Consider the following 27,147-nt stretch of genomic DNA (forward strand, 5'->3'; position numbering starts at 1 on the left):
TAAATCTCTCTTATCTGCACCCTTCTCCTCCACTGCTAACTCCAGACTCCATTCCTTTTATCTTGCTGCACCATATGCCTGGAATAGACTTCCTGAACCGGTACGTCAAGCTCCATCTCTGGCCGTCTTCAAATCTAAGCTAAAAGCCCACTTTTTTGATGCTGCTTTTAACTCCTAACCCTTATTCACATGTTCAGAACCCTTATTTTATCATCCTCACTTTAATATTCCCTTATCTCTTGTTTGTCCTGTTTGTCTGTCCTAATTAGATTGTAAGCTCTGTTGAGCAGGGACTGTCTTTTCATGTTCAAGTGTACAGCGCTGTGTACATCTAGTAGCGCTATAGAAATGATAAGTAGTAGTAGTAGTAGTAGACTCCTCACTATGTAGGAATATTTTTAAAACACTTTCAGTCCTGGCCTGCTGCACTTCATCCTAATTATGCATAGCACTAGCTCATATTACTGCTGTACCATTGCAAGTGCAATGGCATTTAATGTTTCCCGCCAAAGACAGGAAACAGAAAGCTCACTTTTAAACACATTTTTAAATCATTTTTATTTAAAATGTTTAATGAAAAATTCTCTCACATCTCACAGAAAAAAAACAACAACACAAAATTAAGAAGCTGAAGTCTTTACAGAAAGTTAGACCACCTCTTCTGGCTACTGCCCCCTCTTTGTGCACAATATAATCTTCTTTACCAGCTCTGCATCCTCTCACAGTGGGGTTTGTGTTTCTACGTGGACCATGGTTTGCTAGTGGCCCAGAGGTTCCAAACAGCAGAGTTGCTGAGTTTATTTAAGTATGTCACTTTGCAGCACAGATATTTTTCACAGTTATATATTTTATTTGTCCTTATTCTTGCATGCCTCTTCTGACTAGAGTACATATGTACATGCACACAGGGGAATAGTTTAGCTTTTGCTTTTCACATATACACACACCCTGTCTCTTAAACTCTTGCTTGGAGGGTGACAGCTGGTGATCCTACATGCCTTCTTTTCCCTCAGCTGGGTTGAGCAGAATGGACAGCAGACCTGAAGTTTGGGGAGAATAGAATACATGATATCCATTAGAAATGGACTTATAGATCCTAATAAGCACAGCAATAGAGAAGGAAATGTTCTCTGCTGATGTTTTAAAGCCCGACACTGACAGTGAAAAGCTATGTTCAGCATGTATACATAAACATGCACATTTCCTGTCATGGCTATCACAAGAGGAAGGAGGACAGATATTAGAATTATTATTTTTTTAAATCATAGATGGTGTTCCTCGATGATCTGCTGCATCACCTTTACACAGGGCGTCTCTTTGCACAAGCTACTACTGAAAAGAAAATGTATCCAAAACACATTGCTCTGTTGTTTACTTGCATACACTGCCTTCCTTGAACAAACATTTGTGTTAAAGTAATATACAATAATGTTATATTGTATTATTTTTTCACTAGTAAAAAATGCTCGTTTCAAAAGGGAAGGAAACGGGCGCTATCAAGGCCATCCCCCACCCTCCCTCGCTGATCCAGACTCTGCCGTCCCTCCGTTTTCACCCCTCCCTTCCGCGACCCAGTCGACCCCCCTTCTTGGCAAAAACCGTCCCCCGCCGCTGTCCAGTACCTGTGTTGACGGGGGACCCCAACCCCCGTCAGCCGAAGTCCTGTGCTGGCCTTCGCAGCGTTGCTTCTTCAATGATTTTGTGTTCAAGTTCCTCTGCGTGCGTCTGACGCAAGTCTAAGGGAGTCATTTATTAAGCTGCGGTAGTGTTTTTAGCTCACAGTAGAAATCAGCTGGAGGTAAACACTGAGACGCTCATTATATTCCTATGAGTGTTTCAGCTTTTACTGCCAGTTTTGATTTCTACCATGAGCTAAACATGCTACTGCGGCTTAGTAAAAGACCCCCCAAGTACTTTGAAAATATGCCTCCATATGTCAGCACCTTAATGTTTTAAACTTCGTCTCTTGCTTATGATATAAGTGGAAAGCATGCTGAAGGATAGTGGCAAGGGAAAAAAGGTTGCATGTCTACGGAATTAAGTCTGGCCATAGTTAGTGAAGGCATAGCAAGATAATTTTGCTCTTGCAACCAGACATTTTCTTGGTACAGTGGTGGAAATAAGTATTTGATCCCTTGCTGATTTTGTAAGTTTGCCCACTGACAAAGACATGAGCAGCCCATAATTGAAGGGTAGGTTATTGGTAACAGTGAGAGATAGCACATCACAAATTAAATCCGGAAAATCACATTGTGGAAAGTATATGAATTTATTTGCATTCTGCAGAGGGAAATAAGTATTTAATCCCTCTGGCAAACAAGACCTAATACTTGGTGGCAAAACCCTTGTTGGCAAGCACAGCGGTCAGACGTCTTCTGTAGTTGATGATGAGGTTTGCACACATGTCAGGAGGAATTTTGGTCCACTCCTCTTTGCAGATCATCTCTAAATCATTAAGAGTTCTGGGCTGTCGCTTGGCAACTCGCAGCTTCAGCTCCCTCCATAAGTTTTCAATGGGATTAAGGTCTGGTGACTAGCTAGGCCACTCCATGACCCTAATGTGCTTCTTCCTGAGCCACTCCTTTGTTGCCTTGGCTGTATGTTTTGGGTCATTGTCGTGCTGGAAGACCCAGCCACGACCCATTTTTAAGGCCCTGGCGGAGGGAAGGAGGTTGTCACTCAGAATTGTACGGTACATGGCCCCATCCATTCTCCCATTGATGCGGTGAAGTAGTCCTGTGCCCTTAGCAGAGAAACACCCCCAAAACATAACATTTCCACCTCCATGCTTGACAGTGGGGACGGTGTTCTTTGGGTCATAGGCAGCATTTCTCTTCCTCCAAACACGGCGAGTTGAGTTCATGCCAAAGAGCTCAATTTTTGTCTCATCTGACCACAGCACCTTCTCCCAATCACTCTCGGCATCATCCAGGTGTTCACTGGCAAACTTCAGACGGGCCGTCACATGTGCCTTCCGGAGCAGGGGGACCTTGCGGGCACTGCAGGATTGCAATCCGTTATGTCGTAATGTGTTACCAATGGTTTTCGTGGTGACAGTGGTCCCAGCTGCCTTGAGATCATTGACAAGTTCCCCCCTTGTAGTTGTAGGCTGATTTCTAACCTTCCTCATGATCAAGGATACCCCACGAGGTGAGATTTTGCGTGGAGCCCCAGATCTTTGTCGATTGACAGTCATTTTGTACTTCTTCCATTTTCTTACTATGGCACCAACAGTTGTCTCCTTCTCGCCCAGCGTCTTACTGATGGTTTTGTAGCCCATTCCAGCCTTGTGCAGGTGTATGATCTTGTCCCTGACATCCTTAGACAGCTCCTTGCTCTTGGCCATTTTGTAGAGGTTAGAGTCTGACTGATTCACTGAGTCTGTGGACAGGTGTCTTTCATACAGGTGACCATTGCCGACAGCTGTCTGTCATGCAGGTAACGAGTTGATTTGGAGCATCTACCTGGTCTGTAGGGGCCAGATCTCTTACTGGTTGGTGGGGGATCAAATACTTATTTCCCTCTGCAGAATGCAAATAAATTCATATACTTTCCACAATGTGATTTTCCGGATTTAATTTGTGATGTGCTATCTCTCACTGTTACCAATAACCTACCCTTCAATTATGGGCTGCTCATGTCTTTGTCAGTGGGCAAACTTACAAAATCAGCAAGGGATCAAATACTTATTTCCACCACTGTATATATGGAATCAAAAGGTCAGACAAATAGTGATAAGTCCCATAAACAGGCTCCATAAGCCATCATAAGAACCTTAAACTTGGTTTGATAGCTGATCAGGAGCCAATGTGCTTCATTAAGAAAAGATGTAACATGTTCAAATTTATGAGCAAATGAAATTAATTTGACTTCAGTATTTTGGGTCAGGTGTAAATGACAATGATGTGCCATAAAAGCCATTGTAAGAAGAATTTCAACTGTTCAATCTGGAAATTAACAAAACGAAGACTAGGATAAAAAAGGGCTGGTTTGTCTAGCAGTCCTCGAATAGCACAGATCGAACGCAGGACTGTAAAAGCTGAGCAGACAGAGAACTGTTGATCAAAGATGCAACCCAGAATTGTTAAGATTCCAGTGCGATAAATGTTGACCTTGCAGAACAGCTGCCACCATTGAACTGTGGACCGAGCAGTGATCTACAAGGCCTTGGATTTTATTAGGTTCAACAGTGAGACTCTAGCCAAGAAGACACTGCTGCAAGACAGGTCATTGAGGAATTTCAGGATAACGTGGATCACTGTCAATGATCAGCAGGACATCATCTGCAAAGAAAGATACACTTACTACTGGTGACTGAACCAAACTGCTAAAGTACTCAAACAAATTGAATAAAAGAGGCAAGAGAAGGGACCGCTATGTAACACTGCATGATAACACCTGCCTTTGGGAGGAAGAGGAGTTAAACGCAATATGATCGCCCTCAGGACAGGTCAAAGCAATAGGGAGCAGACTTATACGCTCAGTATAGCAACATAGCACACGTGCACTCAAAACGCAATTGCAAAACCTTTTGTAATTTCCAATGGGTCAAAATTAAATCTAAGAGTGACTGAAATCAACAGGCAAAAGTGTGTTTATTAGTAAGTCTCTGGATTGATCTGTTGGGACTAATGGAAAGAAAATTATCAGGTAAGGATTAATTTTACCTTAGACTCCAATGTTTTCACTTCAGAACTAGAAAGTGAATCCCTATACCCCTCCTCCAAGTGGTTTGTGGCATTGATACTGGCACATTGGGCTTTTTTTAAGGGGGTACTGAGTACCGGCACCTTTTCCATTGTCCGCAAAAATTGACTGATGGACCCCAAGTTTTAATGAAAGAGCTCAGGCTCTACACACCAATTCTGCCTTGTCATAGATTCTGTGACTGGTTGCAGGGGGCCTGGTTATTGTGGGGAGGGTCCCCCAGTGATCACCCCACCCCTGAAGGGTGATCTGGCATTTGAGTACCAGCACCTTTTCCACTGTCTGCTAAAATTGACCCATGGACCTCTAATGAAAGAGCTCAGGCTCTACACACCGATTCTGCCTTGTCATAGATTCTGTGACTGGTTGCAGGGGGCCTGGCTATTTTGAGGTGGGTCCCTCAGTGATCACCCCACCCTTGAAGGGTGGCCTAGCATTTGAGTACCGGCACCTTTTTGGCTAGAAAAAAAGACACACTGCTGGCACAGGACATGGAGAGACACTGCTTTAAGAGAGCTCTAGTCTACCAGGGCAATTTAGGACATTATCTTCATCATCATAGGTCCATTTAGTTTGAGCTAAAAAAATGTTCTATCAGTGAGAAGCTTAACTGAAGATGAGACAGACACATTTTGAAATAGAATCCCTGAGTGCACTTGGTTTGTTTTAATTTTGAGATTTACCTCTGGTATGGTGGAGGAGGTGCATCATAGGTTCCTGAGGCCTCAAGTGCCTGTTCATAGGATGGTAGTCCTGGTGCTTCCGGATGTTGTCCTGGGAGCCGAGTCAAGGGCATGGCTTCCGAAGGCAGCGCACTGCTGGTGAGACTCACAGGCACTCTGCCAGTGAAACAGACAACGAGAGAAATAATGAAAACCCAATCTGACAGGGCACTGATTATAGAATTTATTTTAAACCTAGTCTATAAAGAAAAAAAAAAAAAGAGGCACCTCCTTTTATTTCCAGATTACTAGCACAAATGGCAGAGAATGCATGATGCTGTGTAAAGTTTATACTATTCTCGAACTTATATAAGTTTATTATGTGTGCTCTGGCCAAACGTAGCCTGTCCTTTTCTGCTCATTCATGCACTTAAGTGATTAGAATACCATCATTTATGTTTGTTCTTGACACCTAAATTGAGGCGGCTCCTTATAAAAATGAACCCCTCAGTGCTATGAGGGTAGCCAAGGACTCGGGGCTGTTGCACTAGGAAGCTTATGGCTGCCAAGAATATGAGGATGATCAACAGGTCACTATGTTTAGGGTTTCTGTTCTTAGCATTTTAAGGGTTTATTTTCCAGCTAATTAGATATTCAATGAGGATACAAAAAATGGCATTTATCAGTGATTTCATCCACAAGAACTATCCTATATAATAATTTGCACCTCCTACGTTCCAACGCTGTCTGGCTGCCTGGATTCATAACATCTCATGACGTCAGCCAGCCTCCAGCGTTCCATTCCCCCTCACTGCCCCGCCCTCGCATCAAAACGTAATGACGTCAGAGGGCGGAACAGTGAGAGGGAAGGGAACGCTGGAGGCGAGCTGACGTCAGGATGTTACCAACGGAAGGGAAGCCAGCCAGGCCAGCCAGAAAATGATGAGGTACAAAGGAAGAGAGAATAGCGGCACATTGAGGGGAGGGCAGGGCAGAGCGGAGCAGAATCGATGGACATGGATGGGATGGGAGGAGAGGACAGGAGAGAAGAGAATCGCGGGACATGGATGGGAGGGCAGGGAAGAGGAGAATCACTGGACATGGAGGGGAGGGGCGGAGAGAGACAAAAAAATCGCTTACAAGAGATCCTTTCTAGGACCCGTTTCATTGTTGAGGAAATGGGCTGGGTTCCAGTAGTTACTTATATCCTTCTGGTGGAATCAAATATATAATACATTTGTGTTACCAAGGATTCATCGGTTCACTGGCCTACCCAGCAGTGGCACAGCAGCAATGTGGCAGGTGGGGATCCTCAAGCCCCGCCAGCTGAAGACTCCCAGCATCTCTCCCTCCAGGAGATGGGGGGGGGGGGGGGGAATCACTTAACTCCACTCTCCCGCCCCCCCAAATTCTTTAGGCCACTGAACTAGAGTGTGAAAAATGTAATTAAGAAATTCAGAGGGCAGTGGGGCTGACATGTGGTTCATGGTGTCATACCTTTAGTACTGCTGCTTCCAAATGAGTAGCAAATCCAAAGGAAGAGGAACACATTTTTGCGTTATAAAGCCCCTCCCCCCATGCCTATCATTCAATCAGAACCAGGTCCAAATGACAAAACATCCTTGAATTACATCACTCTTCAGTTTCCAGCTGTTTTCCTAACATGTCTTTAACCAGGACAGCACTAGGATCTGGGCTCTTACCTTCCCTGGCTCCGCTCTCTGGCTCTGTATTTTACGCAGTACAGTACAACAATAGCCCCCATGATCAGCAGTACTGTAGAAGCAGTGAGCCCAGCCACCAGTCCAGCCACATCTATCACAGGCGTGGCTGCTGCAGTTAGAGAGAGAACAGGACAAGGTCAAACTCCAATGCCAGTGTCCTCCCTCACACTCCCAATCATTCATTCTTTCTCAAACTTGACTGAGACTTTGCTGGAACGGAGCTGTGAGAATTTAACTTTGTTTCTCTGTGTTTTTTGTGCATTTTGATGCCTCTCGAATTATCCTAATGACGAAGGGCAAATCTTTCTTTACACTTGGGCTTCCATTGTCCCATCCCCACTCACTGCCATTACAGAGTTTGGGTTAAATCACTTGATAACCACCTTTAGTGAAAGAGGAAACTCCATTTTCTTCAGTTATATATAAATACCAGCTGTCATCAAAATGCTGTCTGCATGCACACAAATTCTGCCCGCTTTCTTTGTCTCAGGAGCTGCCTAATGGTATTACTTCATATCCCTACAGAAAGGCATTATGCCGCGAAAACATGGTGGCTGCTACTTTGCTCCTACACTTTAATAAATCTGTTTGATTTATACTAAAAAGATACTTCGCCCTTTCAACTGTTTTGCCTTTAGCACTTTGCTTGCTGTTACTGAATGAGTGGGTCTGCTCCAGGTTCTTTCCATTACTTTATCCTTCAATTAGTTCACTGGATTTTCAGGTATGTGGGTCATAGACATATTTATCGGTACAAAGTTGAGGTCTGGAGACAAAGTAATAGGAAAAATATACGCATCCAAAAATGGATCACAATCTTCTTCCAACTCTCAACCAATTTCCAGGGCTCCAGTATGGATCACTTTCCTCTTGCAACTCTCACCTAGTCTGGTATGTCATACTCCCTTTCTTATTTAAATCTAGTCTAAATAGCACCTTTGTAAGGCTACTTTTACATCTTAACTCCTGTTTCTGGTTTTCTTAATAAATTAAATGCTCAAAATCTTTATCCTGTACTTTATGAATAGACTATTAAGCTCTACAAAACAGAGAGATGAAACTGCATTATCTAGTAGCACCATAGGAGAGATAAGGTCATAGTAGCAGCAGCAGCAGCGTTCCTCTTCCCACCTGGTCTAGATCTCCAGATGCCAAGGTGTGTCATAACTCACCTGAATCCCCGCCTTTTCCGTTATGAAGATATGTGTCCCAGAATTGTTTCTGTAGGGGAAGAAAAGCACAAGAACTGAACTACAAAGAAGACATAAGCCTCAACTGTCTGTGCCTGACCTACCTTCTCATTCCTTTCTCCTGGTTTCTACTTCAGATACCATGCCCTGCCCCTATCAGAGCAACTTGATAAGTCTTTGAACTCCTCTATATTGGCTGTGTGCCTAGGGAGAGGGGTCTAAAGTGGGGAAAATTTGAGGTGGGGGGTTGGAAAGGGAAAATCTTCATGCTACCAGCCAGATTTAGGGGAAAAATTAGAATGTCAATTGGAAAGAAAAATCATGCCACCGTAAAAGCCAATAGGGAAAGGGAAAACCAACATAAAATGCTAAAAGTTGTGTTTTATGCAGTGTATTGTTAACTGTTCATTTTACTTCTTGCTAATTTGTAACAGTTTTGGAACGTTGTTTGCAAGTGCAGAGTGCTCTGATCAAACTTTGTACTGCCACTTCCTTTGTACTATTTGTGTTGAATTTTAAAATAAACAGAGTTTATTTAAAAAAGAAAAAAGCCACGTGGCCCATCTCTTTGCCATTTACTTGAGTAAGGAGCCTGAATATCAGCAGGCCTTGCTTTCTGTAAGCACCTAGCCACATTTGCTTGTAAACTGCACTGATTTTTATAATGAGTTTATTACAAGTTCTAAGTAGAAAGGTGTGGTAGCCGTGTTAGTCCACTCTTAAAGGTTTTCAATAGAAATCAAACAAAATAAAACATGGAAAAGAAAATAAGATGATACCTTTTTTATTGGACATAACTTAATACATTTCTTGATTAGCTTTCGAAGGTTGCCCTTCTTCGTCAGATTGGAAATAAGCAAATGTGGTAGCAGATAGTATAAGAGAAACATCAAAGATTACTTTGACAGTCTGACAGAGTGGGAGGGTGGGGGTATGCATGGGGACATCAAGTTCTATATACCACCTTTCACAACACACACACTTTTAGCCATGTTTACTTTAAAGTATTTAAAAAGGCACTTATAGCCCACTTTTTTCCACAAAATTTCAAGGCAGGTTACAAAAACAAACAAAAAAAAAATAACTAAATCAAAACATACTCCATGCCTGGTTTTTGAGCAAGCGCTTTCTAGTTTACCCAGTTTCTCTCTGTAATGTGCAGCTAGAATGTGGCTCTTCCACTTCCAGTTCTGCATAGATGTTAATTTGGTAATTGTATAAGGATCTTTCTTATTCTCACATGAATATAACACTGATGTAATGTAGATTGTTTTGTTTAATTATTGTTTCAGACTACGGGGCTCATTTTCAAAGCACTTAAACTTTAAAAAGTTCCATACTTTACTATGAGGCGTATTTTCAAAGCACTTAGACTTACAAAGTTACATATAACCTATGGAACTTTGTAAGTTTGTATAAATAAAGAAATATGAAATCCCCATCACCTAGTTAACAGATTAAACCTTTTATACCAGAGACCTTTCTATTCTTACTGTATCAAAGGGATAAAGATTTCTTAACCTCACTGAGGAGAGAGCTGGGTTCAGCATTTTACAAAAAATATTCCGAGCCATTAGTGCTGTAGGGAACCCTGGAAGGCACTGTAGTCCTATTTTACTGTTCCTTCTTTCTCCTTTCCTATCCTAATGGAATTCTGCTTTCTCTTGTTTGATTTCTTCTCTTTTTTTGTTGTTGTTGTAATTACATATGTAAGCTGCTCAGATCAATTCTGATGTGCCATATATCAAATCATAAAGATACTTGACCTTAAACTTGCTCTTGACAACTTGCATCTCACAAGGAACCGAGTTCCACATAAGAGGGTGCAAAACCTCGAAGAGGTCAGGAAAATAAAAGTGCCCACAGGCATTGGATTTTTCACGCCACTGGATCACCCACACAATCAGCCAATGCAAAGTATGAGAACACTGAGTGCAGATACTCAGCGGCTGCTAATAGTGAAAGGAAAATAATGCTGGTGGTTCCCTTTTGGAAAATTACTACAGTACATGTGGCTAAAAGTGCCCTCCCATTTTTCAAACAGCACAGATTCCATGAACTTTTAACGAATGGAGCACCGTGGTCCAAGTTCAGGTACAATAAACAATCACATTGAGTTGGCGGTGACTTCTACTCAAATTTCCATCTAGCAGAGGTATTTGATTTAAACAAATTTGTTGAGTCTTCCTTTCAATTCCAAGCAACTAAGCTTTGGTATGCATTCGCTTTAGACAAATTTCTTTTTATTTGAGCTTTTGTCGGGCAATGAAAACATTCTATTATGCATCAGTCTTAATTGTTGTATGTCGCTTAGAACCTAAATATTGGGGATTTGGCGGCTAGCAAATATAAAGAATAGAATACAATAGAAAGCAGACAAAATAGGTCATAGACACAGTTCAGGTCTATGAACTTAGGTGCCCCGAGATCCCTATTCTGTAATGCTATTAAAACATGTTTTAAAAGTGCAATTACGTTTACGCAGCCATAATTACTGCAGCAAGGATGCACTTAACAACAGTGTTCTGTATGTTACGCCTCTCTCTTTGCCGATGTCCCCTTGCATTTCCAAATTCTGTAAGTTATACAGCATCACTTAGGGACCCTGCTGGCATTGTCACAGTATGTGTACACAAGGGGTGCGGAAATGCAGGTACATAGTTCCTAACTTTTCTAGAAGTGAACCACATAAACATATGAATAACTATCATTTTAGGGCCACATATTCAGTGGTCCAAATGATACAGATAAATTTCTGGAAGAGCCCCAAAAAGATATATGGGTGACACCTGGTTACTTTTTATGTGTATTCTGTCCCATTGAAATTTGCCTTCAAAGTCATTTTCAAGCATTTGTGTACAGTGATAATTTTGGGGGGAGGGAAAGGGGATGTTTGTGATTAATTCTGGGACATGGAGGAGGGGGATATTGAATAGAAGGGGGATCTCAAGCAGGAAGGGCAGAAAAAGAAAGGGAAAATGGAGGAGGTGATGGTGAGAGGAGAAGGATCAGAAGCAAAAACAATCTCCGCACACCTCACTCAAACCCCAGAACCCCCTCCCTATGTTCCTGCCTCTAATCTGTTCATTTACAGCCTGCAGCCCCTTCTATTCTCTCACTCTCTCCCTCCCTCCCCTCCACACAATCCACAGTCTCTCCAAACCCCAACTCACCCTTTCCCTCCCCATTATACTATCACTCTCTATCATCAACCAAATTCCCTCCTTTCTAATCTCTCAAATCCCCTCATCATGATCTCTTCACTCCCTAGTTTGCCCTCTTCCACGTTCCACTAATTGTTTCAATCATGCTCCTTCTGCCTGTGAGAAGTAAAGACAGTGGGAAAGAAGCAGTGAAGGCTGTGTCCACCCTCTCTGCTGCCTAGAGCTAAATTCACACTTCGAACTGCCCAGGACACTGTAGCACTGCACAGTTCAAAGTGCAACATTTCCATCCTGGCAGTAGAGATGGTGGTGGTCATAGGAGCCAACTTTTCAAATTATTGGGGGTGCTAAGCCCAATAGAATTTACCCCTCCCTGGACACATACAAGGAATTTTCTCAATATTGGCACAGCACTCACAGAGTCGGCTCCAATGGTGGTGATGTCCATTGGTCAAGGAACTGCACTGTTGAAGCTATCCTCCTCGCAAGTGAAATCATCTGGGGTGGGTGAACGGAAAAAGGTGATCCTCTACTGCCATTGCAAATGCTTCACCCCCACCCTCCTATTCCAGTTCCATGGGAAGGGCCAGATTTTGCATCCATTCTACCTGCCATAGAATATCCTTCTGTTCTTACATCCCCCTTACCTTTGATCTAGTTCACACAATACTCTCCCTACCTGTCTGCCTCTCCCTGACACTAATTAGGCAGTAAGAAGAGGGGTGGCAAGCAGCCAGCAGCACTATCAGCTGGTATTCTGCTCTGCCACCTGGGCTTCACTGTTGATTCAAAGCATCCATGGGGCCTGGGTAGCAGAGGAAGAGGAGAAAGACATAGTCCAACATGCTGCTACTATCTTCCTATCATCCAATTTATATAGTAGGTTGGCCAGCAGAGTAGGAGGAAGGAGAAAGGTGTCTTGTGGCATTCTATTACCTCTCTAACCTGGTTCAGACGCCTGGCCTCTCATAGTGATTCAAGATGAATCTGCAGCCCTCACTGCAGAATCACCCTTTGTATCCATTCCACACGTTCAAAATTTGCTAAGGCTCCTCTGTGCTTATCCTGGGCTTTACCCTTCACACTTAAGGCCCCTATGTGCTTATCTAACAGGCCACCTAAGCATGAAGGGTAAAGCCCAGGTTAAGCACAGAGGAATCTTAATTATATGCTCAGGCTTTGCAGATCTCATGTAATTGTAACCTGAGGAAAGGTGTTACTGAAGCTACGTCCTGGGTGAGACTGAAAATAATGTGCATAGACTGTATGTTTAATTCCATACACCTTCTTTTCATTTATTTACCTGCAGAAATAGCAGTTGTAGACATTCACAGTTAATTTGTACCCACAGCAACTTTCAAAGATATAGATATAATAATAAGCATCTCAGAGTCTTGGTGGAAGGAGGACAATCAATGGGGCACTCTGTTAACAGGGTACAAATTATATTGGAATAAATTGAGGGGATCAAATTGGAAGGGGGGTTGCGCTATATGTAAAAGAGGAAATCGAGTTAAACAAAATAAACATTTTACATTAAACAAATAGCAGCAAGGAATCCTTATGGATAGAAATTCCATGTGTGAAGGGATGAAGGAGTATTCTGGTAGGGGTATACTACCATCCACCAGGACAGAACGAACACACAGATGAAGAAATGTTTACAAAAGTTAGGAAAGCTGGCAAATTGAGCAACAGTATAATAATGGGCAATTTCAATTACCTCAATATTAACTGGATAAATGTTACATCAGGGTGCACCAGGGAGATAAAATTCCTAGATGTAATAAATGACTACTTCTTGGAGCAACTGGTCCAAGAACTGACAAGAGGTGGAGCCATTTTATATCTAGTCTATAGTGGAATGCGGGGCAAAGTACGAGAGAGAGGTAACAATGTTGCATTTGCTGGGAAACAGTGATCATAACACGATCAAGTTTGAGCTACTATATGGAGTGAAACCACAAAGGAAATCTACTGTAGCAGCATTTAAATTTCAAAAGGGCAACTATGATAAAATGAGGAAAATGGTTAAAAAGAAGCTAAAAGGATTGGCTGGTTAGGACATTAAATCAGGCATAGACGCTGTCTATAAATACCATCTTGGAAGCCCAGACCAGATGCTTTCCACGCATTTAAAAAGGTGGAAAGAAGAGGAAGTGACAGCTTGGTTAAAAGGTGAAGTGAAAGAGGCTATTAGAGGCAAAAGAATGTCCTTCAAAGAATGGAAAAAGGTCCCGAATTAAGAAAGGGAAAGGGGGGAATGGGACATGATATACCACCTTTCTGTGGCTTTTACAACTACATTCAAAGTGGTTTATATATTATATACAGGTAGTTATTTTGTACCTGAGGCAATGGAGGGTTAAGTGACTTGCCCAGGATCAAGGTCCACTGCACTAACCACTAAGCTACTCCCCAGCAACATAAAGAAGTAATATAAACACAGACAAGGTAGATGCAAAAGCATTGATAAAGAAGGCTAAAAGAGAATATGAAGAGAAACTTGCTGCAGAGGCAAAAACTCACAGGGTGATGTTGCAGAGGAACTGAAAGAAATTTCGGTAAACCTGGAAGATGTACTGAGCCAAATCGACAAATTAAAGAGTAGTAAATCACCTGGACCAGATAGCATGCATCCTAGGGTACTGAAAGAACTCAAACATGAAATTGCTGATCTCTTGTTAGTAATTTGTAACCTGTCATTAAAATAGTCCATAGCACTTGAACATTGGAGAATGGCCAATGTAACGCCGTTTTTTTAAAAAGGATTCCAGAGGTGATCCGGAAAATTACAGGCCGGTGAGCCCAACATCAGTGCAGGGTAAAATAGTGGAAACTATTATAAAGAATACAATTACTGAATACATAGATAAACATGGTTTAATGGGACAGAGTCAGCATGGATTCAGCCAAGAGAAGCTTTGCCTCACCAATTTGCTTCATTTCTTTGAAGGCATGAATAAACATGTTGATAAAGGTGAGCCGGTTGATGTAGTGTATCTAGATTTTCAGAAAGCTTTTCACAAAGTTCCTCATGAGAGACTCCTGAGAAAATTAAAAAGTCATGGGATAGGAGGCAATGTGGATTAGCAATTGGTTATTGGACAGAAAACAGAGAGTAGGGTTAAATGGCCATTTCTCTCAATGGAGGAGGGTGACTAGTGGAGTGCCGCAGGGATCTGAACTATTTAGCATTTATAAATGATCTGAAAATTGGACCAATCGAGGTGATTACATTTGCAGATGACACAAAAGTATTCAACGTTGTTACAACACATGCAGACTGTGAAAAATTGCAGGAAGACCTTAGGAAATAGGAAGACTGGGCATCCAAATGGCAGATGAAATTTAATGTGGACAAATGTAAAATGATGCACATTGGGAAGAACAATCCAAATATAGTTACCTGATGCTAGGGTCCACCTTGGGGGTCAGCATTTATGAAAAAGATCTATGTGTCATTGTAGATAATACCAGGGGCGTATCTGAACTGTGGCGGTAGGGGGGGCCAGGGCCAGAGTGAGGGGGCACATTATAGCCCCCCCCCCCCGCCGCCACCGCCATTGCCGATCCCCCTCCCCCCAGCCGCTGCCATTGCCAATCTCCCCCCTCCGTTGTTGTCGCCTACCTTCGCTGGCGGGGGACCCCAACCCCCGCCAGCCGAGGTCCGCGTCCTCCTGCCGCTGCCGGCTGCCGTTAAAAGAATTCCGTCAGCTGGCGGGGGACCCCCAACCCCCGCCAGCCAAGCCGAGGTCCTTTCATTTCTTCTTCCAGTAAAGCTGGCGCCAAAAGTTTCTTCTGAGTCTGACGTCGTTGGCAGCGGTAGGGGGGTCCAGGGCGAAATCTGCGGGGGCCCAGGCCCCTGAGGCCCCACGCAGATACGCCCCTGGATAATACGCTGAAATCTTCTGCCCAGTGTGCAACAGCAGCGACAAAAGCAAACAGGATGCTAGGAATTATTAGGAAAGGGATGGTAAGTAAGACTGAGAATACTATAATGCCTCTGTATCGCTCCATGGTGCGACCTCACTCTGAGTATTGCGTTCAGTTCTGGTTGCCATATTTAAAAAAGGAAGAAAAAAAAACTATAGCAGAATTGGGCAAGGTTCAAAGAAGAGAAACCAAAATGATAAAGGGGATGAAACTCCTCTCATATGAGGAAAGGCTAAAGAGGTTAGGGCTCTTTAGCTTGGAATAGAGACGGCTGAGGGGAAATATGATCTACATCTAAACAATCTTGAGTGATGTGGAACAGGCAGAAGTTAATCAACATTTCACTCTTTCAGACATTACAAAGACCAGGGGACACTCAATGAAATTACATGGATATACTTTTAAAACAAATAGAAGGAAATATTTTTTTTTCACTAAGTGAATAGTTAAGCTCTGGAATGCGAATCTCACTTAGAGGTGTAAGACTAACGAGTCAAGTCTGGGTAAGGGGAGTTGGGAGTAAAGTTTGAAAACAAATGACTTTCAAGTTATATGGTTATGTATGCACGTGACATGATGATTAGTGAAATGTTAAACTTGATATGTTACTGACTAATAAAAAATGATTTAAACATAAGCTCTGGAATGCGTTGCTGGAGTATGTGTATATGGGTTTAAAAAAAGGTTTGGACAAGTTCCTGGAGGAAAAGTCCAGAGTATGCTAGTGAGACAGACATAGGGAAGCCACTGCTTGACATGGAATTGGTAGCATGGAATGTTGCTACTAATTGGGTTTCTGCCAGGTACTTGTGACCTGGATTGACCACTGTTGGAAACAGGATACTGGGCTAGATGGACCATTGTTCTGACTCAATATGGCTGTTCTTATGTTAAGGCCTAGTACAAGCTGCAGCCAGAGACTTTTCCTCTGGGCAGGCACTTTTGATAACTGTTTTCTTTATGTTTAAAAGACTTTACCAGTTGCCCTTCCTTGACCTGTTTTGCACATTTGATTTTCCAAATTGAGCTTTACATCATATCCCTTTGTCTTTTAAGACAGTTTTGGGAATCTTTACTGGGAGCCTCCTTCCCCATTCCTATGCTGGTACATTCTGCAGTTCAACCTGTCTTCTTGAACACTGCTGCAGGTGACACTCACAGTAGCCTGGTCATCCTCGAAGCACTCACGGGCCTCCTCGTAGTTGCACACCTCTTCCATGCACTCCCGTTCCAGGTTGTCCGGAGTAAAGATCTCGAAGTCCCAGTGGTTATAGAGCAGTTTGCGGCCCAAGAATCTGTGCGCTGCCCAATCATTTAGGAACACTACGGGAAAGGGTGGAAGGGGCAATTATTACTGAAGGTGGCAGGAGCCAAGCGACTTTGTCACCTGCCACTTAGGAAAGCGTTTTATGCATTGATTTCCTTGTGAAAATTCTGTCGTCCTCTGAGGGTAATTTTCAAAACCCCCTAGTCCACTGTGTATGGCTGGACTCTCCAGTAGTGGGACAGCTGCCTTCCTAAAAACCCCACCCCTCCCGGGTAGAAGTGTTCCTGTGTGACCAGCCAGCACGACAAAGAGGAAACCCCTCCTGGCTCACTGCAACTTGGCAGTTTTGAACTGGGTACCCACGGAACTGCAAGCTAATTCTCAAAAGGCAAAGTAAATGTGGTAGTGTAACAGCCATGGATGGTATCTGTCTAGGTTTCTGATCCCATATGATTTATAGGCACAGAACACTGTGTAACATACTCGTCATACAGTGAGTGTTGTATGCCCAGGTTTCTAGTAGGCGGAGCCTTGTGCCTACTCACTAGATCAGCGGTTCTCAGCTCAGCCCTCCAGACACCTCTAGCCAGTCTGGTTTCAGTATAGCCATAATGAATATGTAAATTGTATCTTCCCATATATCCTGAAAACCACACTGTCTGGGTTTGTTCTAAGGATTGGGTTGAGAACCGCTGCAGTAGACTATTCCAGTCTCTGGATAAGTGACAGTAAATGTGAACCTATGTCAGTGTTGGGTTCTTTATTGGACAAGGCAAAGTCTTTGCTTCAGAATAATTATAAAGCTTTGATTTTGCTGGTCAACCACTCAACTGCCTTTGACTTGGTGGACTATGAGCTTATGTTGTTGGAGAAAATAAGTTTAGGTGTCAGAGTGATTAGTTGGTTTAGAGGTTTTCTTCTCTTAAGATCTGATAAAGCACAAATCAGATTATTGTAATTCTTGGAGTAACCCTGTGGTGTTCCGCAGGGGTTTCCACTGTCAGCAACAATGTTTAATATCTTTTTACATAGCCTAGGTTGACTGTTAGAATTTCAGGGATTCCTGTGTTACATCTATGGTTACTCAAAAATTTGAAAAACATCCCAAAATTGAGAACTCTAAATGTGGAGGCAATTATCACAGATACATACAAGTGAAACCCAGCACAATAATAAACAAATAAAGGTAAGCAAAATCAAGCTGTGGCACAGGAGACCTCAGCAGTGGCTCACATCATGCCAGGATCACTGCCCGAAAACCCATTAGTATCACAACATGTCACAAAAACTTATTTATCAAAATGCAAATCTTTAATGAATAGTCTCCAATAACATTGCTTAAATACATTTCTTAAAATCACTTATCTTAATTAACTTTACAAATATTTCACTGTCTCGGACCCACACCAACATGACATTTTGCCATTCTTCTTCAGGGCTTGGTCCTAAACCAATGCTGGTAACATCGCTCAGTGTCTAGAGTAGATTTCAAAATGGCCATGTCTATGCTGATGACAATACTGTCATGATCCCTGTTTATCAGACCTTGTCAGGCTACTCTTTTTGTTGAGAATTGTTTAGATCTATCTCATCTTGGATGTTGAATTACAAGCTTAAGTTAAATCCAGAGAAGACTAAATTCTTACTCCAATAACCCTGATCCTTTATTAGACCATATTCAGGTCAAGCAAACTAAATACACTTTTTTCTCAGTAAATCACAATTTTAGGGGTCCATGTGGATAGTACTCTCTCTCTTGACTCTTATCAATGCTGTAGTTAAAGGCTTGTTTGTTTGTTTTTTTATTAACAAAACTGAGACGGACGAGATGCTTTTTTAAGATTGACAAATTCACACTTCTAGTTCAATTGCTGATATTGTTGAAGCTAGATTATTGTAATTAGATTTTTCTGGGGCTTGCAAAGTATGAATTAAAGCTTCAGACAATACAGAACATAGTGGTGCATTAAATCTTTTCTTTAAAAACAAATTAAGATCTTGGGGTATTTTGTAAAATTACATTGGTTGCTGATAGAGGCTACAGTTTTGTTTGTTTGCTTGTTATTTAGGTTTTAGATGGAGCTATTCCAGCTTATATGTTGGATAACTTTCAGTTCAGACAGATCCGCAGACAAGCGGAGAACTCGAACACCCCACAGGAGAACACAGGTATAGGAGAAGGTGGGATGTTTGACCACAGAGATACAAAGCCTGGAGAGATGGATCTTAAACAAAAAAAGCAGATCGTGTAGAAATGAAATGCAATTTATTTAAACAATACAACAATATTTATATGAGTACAAACAGCCCGACACAGGCCATGTTTCGCCCAACTGGGCTGCTTCAGGGGCTATAAAAGATATTTAAAAAATAAAATTGGTGAGTAATCTGCTGTACTATTACATATCTAGGTAACATACATAAAAATTATATACACATACATGTATATGCACATACATACAATTTTTATGTGTCGGGCTGTTTGTACTCATATAAATATTGTTGTATTGTTTAAATAAATTGCATTTCATTTCTACACGATCTGCTTTTTTTGTTTTCCATCTTGGAGTTTGCAGACCGTCTGCCTTCGTGCTTTCTTGGAGATGGATCTTAAAAACACTTGTTTATTGATGAAAAATGACTCGACACAGCAGTTGTGTTTCGGCCGTTAGGCCTGCATCAGGAGTCACACTTGACGGAAACCGTCTGGTGGACGCACTGAACTGACGTTACAAATTGTTTACAAGCAGTTTTTCCGGAAAAGGTCTTTCTAAAGACCCCCTCGCAGATCAATACACAATGTATCTCTCCACGGATGCATCAGCTGTTCACCCGTGACCGAGACTGACTGTACGGAACACCTTGCTGCGCACAGTTCAGTGCGTCCACCAGACGTTTTCCGTCAAGTGTGACTCCTGATGCAGGCCTAACGGCTGAAACACAACTGTTGTGTCGAGTAATTTTTCATCAATAGACAAGTGTTTTTAAGATCCATCTCTCCAGGCTTTGTATCTCCGTGGTCAAACATCCCACTTTCTCCTATACAACGGATAACTTTCAGTTCACATATTCACTTAGATCCTGAAGAACCATAAACAATTCTCCTTTTAACTTTCCTTCAGCCAAAGGTTGTAGGAGATTGAAAATTCATGAACTATTGTTGGCTTAACAAGCCCTAAATTTTGGCAAGAATTATCACAATGTTTTACTCAATCTGACTCCTGTTTTATTTAGGAGAGTTCTTTAAAAACTTATCTTTTCAATAAGTTTGTTTTGTCTAATAATTAGAATTATTTGCTTTTTATGATTTGAGTGTTGCAATTCCTGAGAGATTGTCCTGGTTTCTTAGCGGATATTGTGAATTGCTTAGAACTTTACAGTTATAGTAGTATACAGATACCACTGTTATGTTATGCCACACAGTCAGAGTTCACTTGCACATGAGCTCCTCAGTATGGTTATCCCTTTTGGTCCTACCTTCTTTCTCCAGTTCGGTGACTGGACTTCGAGAAGCCAGAGTAAACATGACAGTCGCCAAGACCTCCTGTATCAGTAGAACCAGCGAACCCATCCCCCACCTCATGACTAGACCTGCAAAGACCAGTATGAAGGAGAATGAGAAAAGTGGGGCAATAAAGCTGGAAAATGGAGAGACGCTACCAGGTCTACATACAGAATTTTAGACGCTGGTAATGTACCAGAAGCAGGAATCAGAGGCTACCTTTAGTACAGACCAGGGGTTCTCAGGACAAATCAAGCCCATCTGGTTTTCAAGATATATTCACAATGAATAATATGCACTACATAGATTTATATAGTACTGTATTGGATTATGTTGTATTTACCAACTTTTATTCCACCTTTCACAAATGTTACAATAAACTTCAACATTTGAAGGAGATTACAACACTGAAACATTGAAGAAAGAATTCAATTCACATTATACTTTCAAAACCCTTAAGAGAAAAGCTACACTGGCTTCCACTTAAAGAATGTATTGCGTTCAAGGTATGCACTCTTACTCATAAAATCATTCATGGAGATGCCCCAGCCTACATGGTAGACCTAGTAGACCTACCCCTCAGGAACGCTAAAAAATCATCCTGCACATTCCTGAACCTTCACGTCCCCAGCTGTAAAGGCCTAAAATACAGACTAATGCACGCGTCAAGTTTTTCCTACTTGAGCACACAGCAATGGAACGCACTACTGCCTAACCTAAAACTATCCACAAATTAACCAGCTTTCGTAAATCTCTAAAGACTTCTCGTCAACAAGGCCTACCACAATAATTAAGAATTGTAAATGTAACAATTCTCCACTCTACCTATACGTTGAACTGCTTACCTCTTATATATGTTTGCTTAATCTTATCATGCTTTCTAATACAAACTTGTACCTAACCTGTTAAGGCGAATGCCATAATGATACACTGTAAGCCACTTTGAGCCTGCAAATAGGTGGCAAAATGTGGGATACAAATGCAATAAATAAATAAATATTTAAGGGAGGCAGTACATACATATCTATCTCATGAATATTCACTGCAGATATCTTGAAAACCAGATTGGCTGGATGTGTCCTAAGGACTAGGTTGAGAACCCCTGTTATAGGCTGAGAGGAGACTCTCAAATAATACATGTAAACCACTCTGGTTGTAGCAGTGAAAGGCGGTGTATCAAATCTGTGACCCTTTCCCTCATATGCACAGTAAGGGTCAGCGGAATAATGGAGACAAAACCTGTACTGGAACAGTCTAGCTGCCTCAGAATACAAAGAAACACAATACCCGTAAACCTGAAACTCTGGCCCCTTCACCTTGCTGGGAAATGCATGAAGCAACTGGCAGCACCTCGTCATCATTCTCTGGGGAACCTCATCTCCTCTGGTTAATGGATATACAATGAATATTAGAGACAAAGAGGAGGCATTATCTACTACCACCCTGCAGTGCTGAGATCTAACTGGAGAAAGTTTGGGATTAGGGAGCAATGTTCAGACCAGGGATTTGGAGAGGAAACCTGCTGAATCTGCCTCAGAATATAAAAGGAAAGTGAGATGGACATGATAGAATTCCTGAGGGAGGGCCATTTTCAGATGCTCACTTTATATGCATTGTGTCCTCTGAAGAGCCCATATTCAACATATTTAAGTGTTTAAAAACCTTAAATCTAACAGGTTAAAATATCCCCCAATTAACCAGTTAAATCAGAATGCACAATATTACTGTCTGCACAAAATTTAACTACCTAAGAAAGGGACAGTAAGAGTGTGTATCTCAAATTTACCTATTAGCATGAACTGCAACACTGACCAGCCAAATTTGTACCAAAGTACTCTGAGTTAACCCAGATCTAGGAAATTTCAGGCCTGTCCTGGATTTCTGACAACCCCATCCTGGTGTTTTATGGGACCTGCAGCCCTGATTTCATTTGTTAGAATCAGGGACCACAAATACACACTACATCTCCCACCAAATCTCCCTATGCTTTTCCCATGCCCATCCCCCCTCTACCCCTCCTCCAATGCTCATCTACCCCTTACTCATACCAGAGGCCAGAGGGTGGTGGTGAATGGACTTAGCTCGGAGGAGGGAAAGGTGAGTAGTGAAGTGCCTCAAGGATCGGTGCTGGGGCCGATTCTGTTCAATATATTTGTGAGTGACCTTGCCGAAGGGTTAGAAGGTACAGTTTGCCTATTTGCAGATGATACTAAGATCTGTAACAGAGTGGACACCCCGGAGGGAGTGGAAAACATGAAAAAGGATCTGAAGAAGCTAGAACAATGGTCTAAGGTCTGGCAATTAAAATTCAATGCGAAGAAATGCAAAGTGATGCACTTAGGGAATAGAAATCCACGGGAGACGTATGTGTTAGGTGGTGAGAGTCTGATAGGTTCGGACAGGGAGAGGGACCTTGGGGTGATAGTATCTGAGGATTTGAAGGCGACGAAACAGTGTGACAAGGCGGTGGCTGTATCTAGAAGGTTGTTGGGCTGTATAGAGAGAGGTGTGACCAGCAGAAGAAAGGGAGTGTTGATGCCCCTGTATAAGTCGTTGGTGAGGCCCCATCTAGAGTATTGTGTTCAGTTTTGGAGGCCGTATCTTGCTAAGGATGTAAAAAGAATCGAAGCGGTGCAAAGAAAAGCTACGAGAATGGTATGGGATTTGCGTAACAAGATGTATGAGGAGAGACTTGCTGACCTGAACATGTATACCCCGGAGGAAAGGAGAAACAGGGGTGATATGATACAGACGTTCAAATATTTGAAAGGTATTAATCCGCAAACGAACCTTTTCCGGAGATACGAAGGCGGTAGAACGAGAGGACATGAAATGAGATTGAAGGGGGGCAGACTCAAGAAAAATGTCAGGAAGTATTTCTTCACGGAGAGAGTGGTGGATGCTTGGAATGCTCTCCCGCGGGAGGTGGTGGAGAGGAAAATGGTAACGGAATTCAAACATGCGTGGGATAAACATAAAGGAATCCTGTTCAGAAGGAAAGGATCCTCAGGAGCTTAACCGAGATTGGATAGCAGAGCCGGTAGTGGGAGGCGGGGCTGGAGGTTGGGAGGCGGGGATAGTGCGGGGCAGACTTATACGGTCTGTGCCAGAGCCAGTGGTGGGAGGCGGGACTGGAGGTTGGGAGGCAGGGATAGCGCTGGGCAGACTTATACGGTCTGTGCCAGAGCCGGTGGTGGGAGGCGGGGATAGTGCTGGGTAGACTTATACGGTCTGTGCCCTGAAGAGCACAGGTACAAATCAAAGTAGGGTATACACAAAAGTAGCACACATGAGTTGTCTTGTTGGGCAGACTGGATGGACCGTGCACAGGGCCGTGCCAACACGGTAAGCGTGGTAAGCATGGCAGGGGGGAGCCACCCTCTGGGGGGTGCCGCCGCACCATGCTCACCTTGCTCGCTCTCCCACTCCCATTGTTCAACTGCCCGCCCTCTTCTCTCCCCCCAACATCCCTTTTCTTTTTTTTCTTTTTAAATTTACCTCCGTGGCGGTCCAGCAGCGCAGTGTCAGTGAAGGAGGCGGCGCTCCCGACGTCTCTAGCCTTCCCTTCGCTGTGTTCCGCCTTCTTCTGACTTCAAGGAAATGACGTCAGAAGAAGGCGGAACACAGCGAAGGGAAGGCTAGAGACGTCGGGAGCACCGCCTCCTTCACTGACGCTGCGCTGCTGGATCGCCACGGAGGTAAATTTAAAAAGAAAAAAAAAAGAAAAGGGATGTTGGGGGTAGAGAAGAGGGCAGGCAGTTGAACAATGGGAGCGGGAGGGCAGGGGAGAGACGAGCATGGATGCGAAGGGGGAGGGGAGAAGAGGACGGGCCAGGCCAACTGGGACATGGGAGCAGGAGGACAGGGGAGAGGAGCATGGATGCGAGGGGGGTCATGGAAGGGAGAGAGTGGAATTGCTGGATAGGGAATTAGGGATGAATGGAGGGGACAGAGGAGCATGGATGGGACGGCAGGGCTCAGGGAGAGAGGGGAATTGCTGAATAGGGATGAATGGAGGGGACAGAGGAGCATGGATGGGAGGGCAGGGCTCAGGGAGAGAGGAGAATTGCTGGATAGGGATTAATGGAGGGGGACAGAGGAGCATGGATGGGAGGGGCAGGGCTCAGGGAGAGAGGGGAATTGCTGGAATTAGGGATGAATGGAGGGGACAGAGGAGCATGGATTGGAGGGCAGGGCTCAGGGAGAGAGGGGAATTGCTGAATAGGGATGAATGAAGGGGACAGAGGAGCATGGATGGGAGGGGCAGGGCTCAGGGAGAGAGGGGAATTGCTGGATAGGGATTAATGGAGGGGGACAGAGGAGCATGGATGGGAGGGCAGGGCTCAGGGAGAGAGGGGAATTGCTGGATAGGAATGAATGGAGGGGGCAGGGGGCAGAGGAGCATGGATGGGAGGGCAGGGGTCAGGGAGAGAGGAGAAATTGCTGGACATAGAGGGGAGGGAAGAGAGATGAAGGAGATGAAATGAGGGAAAAGGAAGAGAGGAGAAAAACTGCACATGGATGAAGAAAATAGGCAGAAGCTGAGGACCAGAAATGAAGAAGAAAGGAGGAAAGGAAAGAAATAAATGGAAAGGAAGCCCTGGAAACGGAGTTAAGAGGACAGATAGCAGCAGAATCAGATACTGGGCCAGCATGATCAGAAAAAGAAAGTCACCAGACAACAAAGGTAGAAAAAAATCATTTTATTTTCATTTTAGTGTTTGGAATATGTCCACTTTGAGAATTTACATCTGCTATCTTATTTTGCAATGTATAGCAATTTGTTTCTAAGAATATTGCTGACAATTCCTGTCAGTGTGGCAAGTGGTGAGCGATAATTTTCACGGGGGGGGGGGGGGGGGGGGGGCGCCGCCGCCAACTGATAGTCTGCAGGGGGGTGCCAGAGACCCTAGGCATGGCCCTGACCGTGCAGGTCTTTTTCTGCCGTCATCTACTACTCTCATACTCCCTTCACCCTTCCCCATCTCTACCTACCTATCTCTTTTATTACTCTGCTATAATTAACTCATATTTTCTCTATAAATACTCTGTAATCCATATTATTATGTAAGCCGCATTGAACCTACTTTGAGTGGGAAAATGCAGGGTACAAATGTAATAATAAATAAATAAATATAAATATGAGAAGTCTCCCTCCCAGGGCCGTGCCTAGGGTCTGTGGCGCCCCCCTACAGACCATCAGTTGGCGCCCCCTGTAGACTATCAGTTGGCGCGCGGGCGCCCTCCCCAGACCTGCCTGGCTCCAAGGCACGTGAAGAGCTGGGCAGTGCCAAAGAGCCGAGCGCTGCTCCCCCAATCTGCCGTCTAGGGCGCGATGGAGGAAATGGCTGGGTTTGGCCTGAGCCTCCTCCGCTCCATCCCCGATTCCCCGGCGCTTTAAATTTACCTCTCTCAGCCTCCGGCTCCGACGTCTGCGCAGCGTCAGTGAAAGCGCTGCCTGTTTGACTTCTCTCCACCAGCCTTCCCTTCGCTCGTTCATTCCCTCTGTGTCCTGCCTTCTTCTGATGTCATTTCTTTGAGGGCGGGACACAGAGGGAACAAACGAGCGAAGGGAAGGCTGGTGGAGAGACGTCAGACAGGCAGCGCTTTCACTGACGCTGCGCAGATGTCGGAGGCGGAGCGAGGTAAATTTAAAGCGCTGGGGAATCGGGGATGGAGCGGAGGAGTAAGGGTTTTTTTTTTTAAGGTTATCAATAGAAATCAAACAAAATAAAACATGGAAAAGAAAATATGATGATACCTTTTTTATTGGACATAATTTACGGCGCCCTTGAAGGCAGGCGCCTACCGCGTTTACTGTGATGGCACGGCCCTGCTCCCTCCTGGAATTGGGTAACTTAGTAACTCTGTATCACTACCAAATTAACAGCACCAACCTTCATGGATCTTTGGCTTGTCACAGCTCTCCCTCCCCTACTTGCTCAGATGCCCCCTAACTATTACTGAAAAACTAACCTGCTCAGCCTCTTTACATTCACACAGTACTCTGGATTCCTAGCAAACAGCTCTCTCTACCTGTGTGGTGTCCAGGCACCTGATGCAGCCTTTGCCAAACTCAGCAGTAAGACTTGTCTTCCTCCAAGGCCGCTCTGATCACCGTCTTGAATCAGTACCTCGGCTCCCCATGCGATTTAGTATCAAATTTCAAATGCATTCCCTCTAAAACCATTCTGTAAGAGGGCAAATGGCAACGTAAGGGTGCATGACCTTTCTCCCCTTCTAACTAGCAAGTGACTGTTTAAAGGTGCTCAGCAGAACATCACATGCACTTAATACCTGAACACACCACTGTAGATTTCATTCCTTTCTGTGAAGTCTTAAGCAGATTTTTGCACAGCTGATTCTACTGTAGTAACATACATAAACTGTCTTTGGCACTTTGGGTTGAGAAATAATCATGAGTGTGGTTCTCATGACGGAAACGTGGATTTAATTAATAACTCCGAACCCCGGAGAAAAGGAAAGCTTGACTCCAGCAATCACCATGGCAAAAAGCGTGACATGATCAAAACAGAGGTGGCGGTGTGCTGGGATTCTGACCACCAAGCTACACCCAGAGGGGCTTGTGTGAAATGGCAGCCAGCCTAGCTGCAAGTTTTCTGCACGGTTAGGAGCTGCCATTAGGCGGTGACCAGGACAAACCTGTTCCTGAAAGCGAAAGGAACCACCACCAGCTGAGCAGCAGCACTAACATTGTAAATTTTTTTTTTTTACAGCCTTAAGGATTCCCCGATTCCCCAATGATCGATCGCACTCACCTGCTGCTAGCTCCTAAAAGTTTAAAAGGTGGGAGAAGACTAACTCAGAAACCGACGTGACAAATGAGAACGTTGCCAAGAGAGGGAGAGGAGGCGACAAGGTGCGCTTGCCTGTTGTGCTTTTAATTTCTTCAACTTTCTGAAAAGAGGAAAATTGTCTGCCACGGCAGCCTGATCAGACCCGAAGAGGCTGAGAGCTGCAGGCAGCACTTTCTC

General features: G+C 43.6%; 1 protein-coding gene across 3 annotated transcripts; it reads right to left on the reverse strand.

The window, feature by feature from the left end:
- Positions 1-589: 589 nt before the first annotated feature.
- PRRG2 (proline rich and Gla domain 2) lies at positions 590-27,147 on the reverse strand. 3 transcript variants are annotated; one of them, XM_030195431.1, is made up of 8 exons: positions 26,932-27,147; positions 26,189-26,343; positions 20,128-20,241; positions 16,543-16,706; positions 8,266-8,314; positions 7,073-7,202; positions 5,391-5,546; positions 590-1,040 (listed from the first exon to the last, which is right to left on the reverse strand). In XM_030195431.1, the coding sequence occupies exons 3-8, from the start codon at positions 20,231-20,233 to the stop codon at positions 1,010-1,012; spliced, it is 636 nt and encodes a 211-aa protein (XP_030051291.1). In that variant the 5' UTR covers positions 20,234-20,241; positions 26,189-26,343; positions 26,932-27,147; the 3' UTR covers positions 590-1,009. The 3 variants fall into 3 exon arrangements, with proteins under 3 accessions (XP_030051291.1, XP_030051292.1, XP_030051293.1); XM_030195433.1 differs by lacking the exon at positions 590-1,040 and adding an exon at positions 3,707-4,283; XM_030195432.1 differs by lacking the exon at positions 26,189-26,343.

This window comes from Microcaecilia unicolor, chromosome 3 (genome assembly GCF_901765095.1).
Source record: "Microcaecilia unicolor chromosome 3, aMicUni1.1, whole genome shotgun sequence".
Classification (NCBI taxonomy): Eukaryota; Metazoa; Chordata; class Amphibia; order Gymnophiona; family Siphonopidae; genus Microcaecilia; species Microcaecilia unicolor.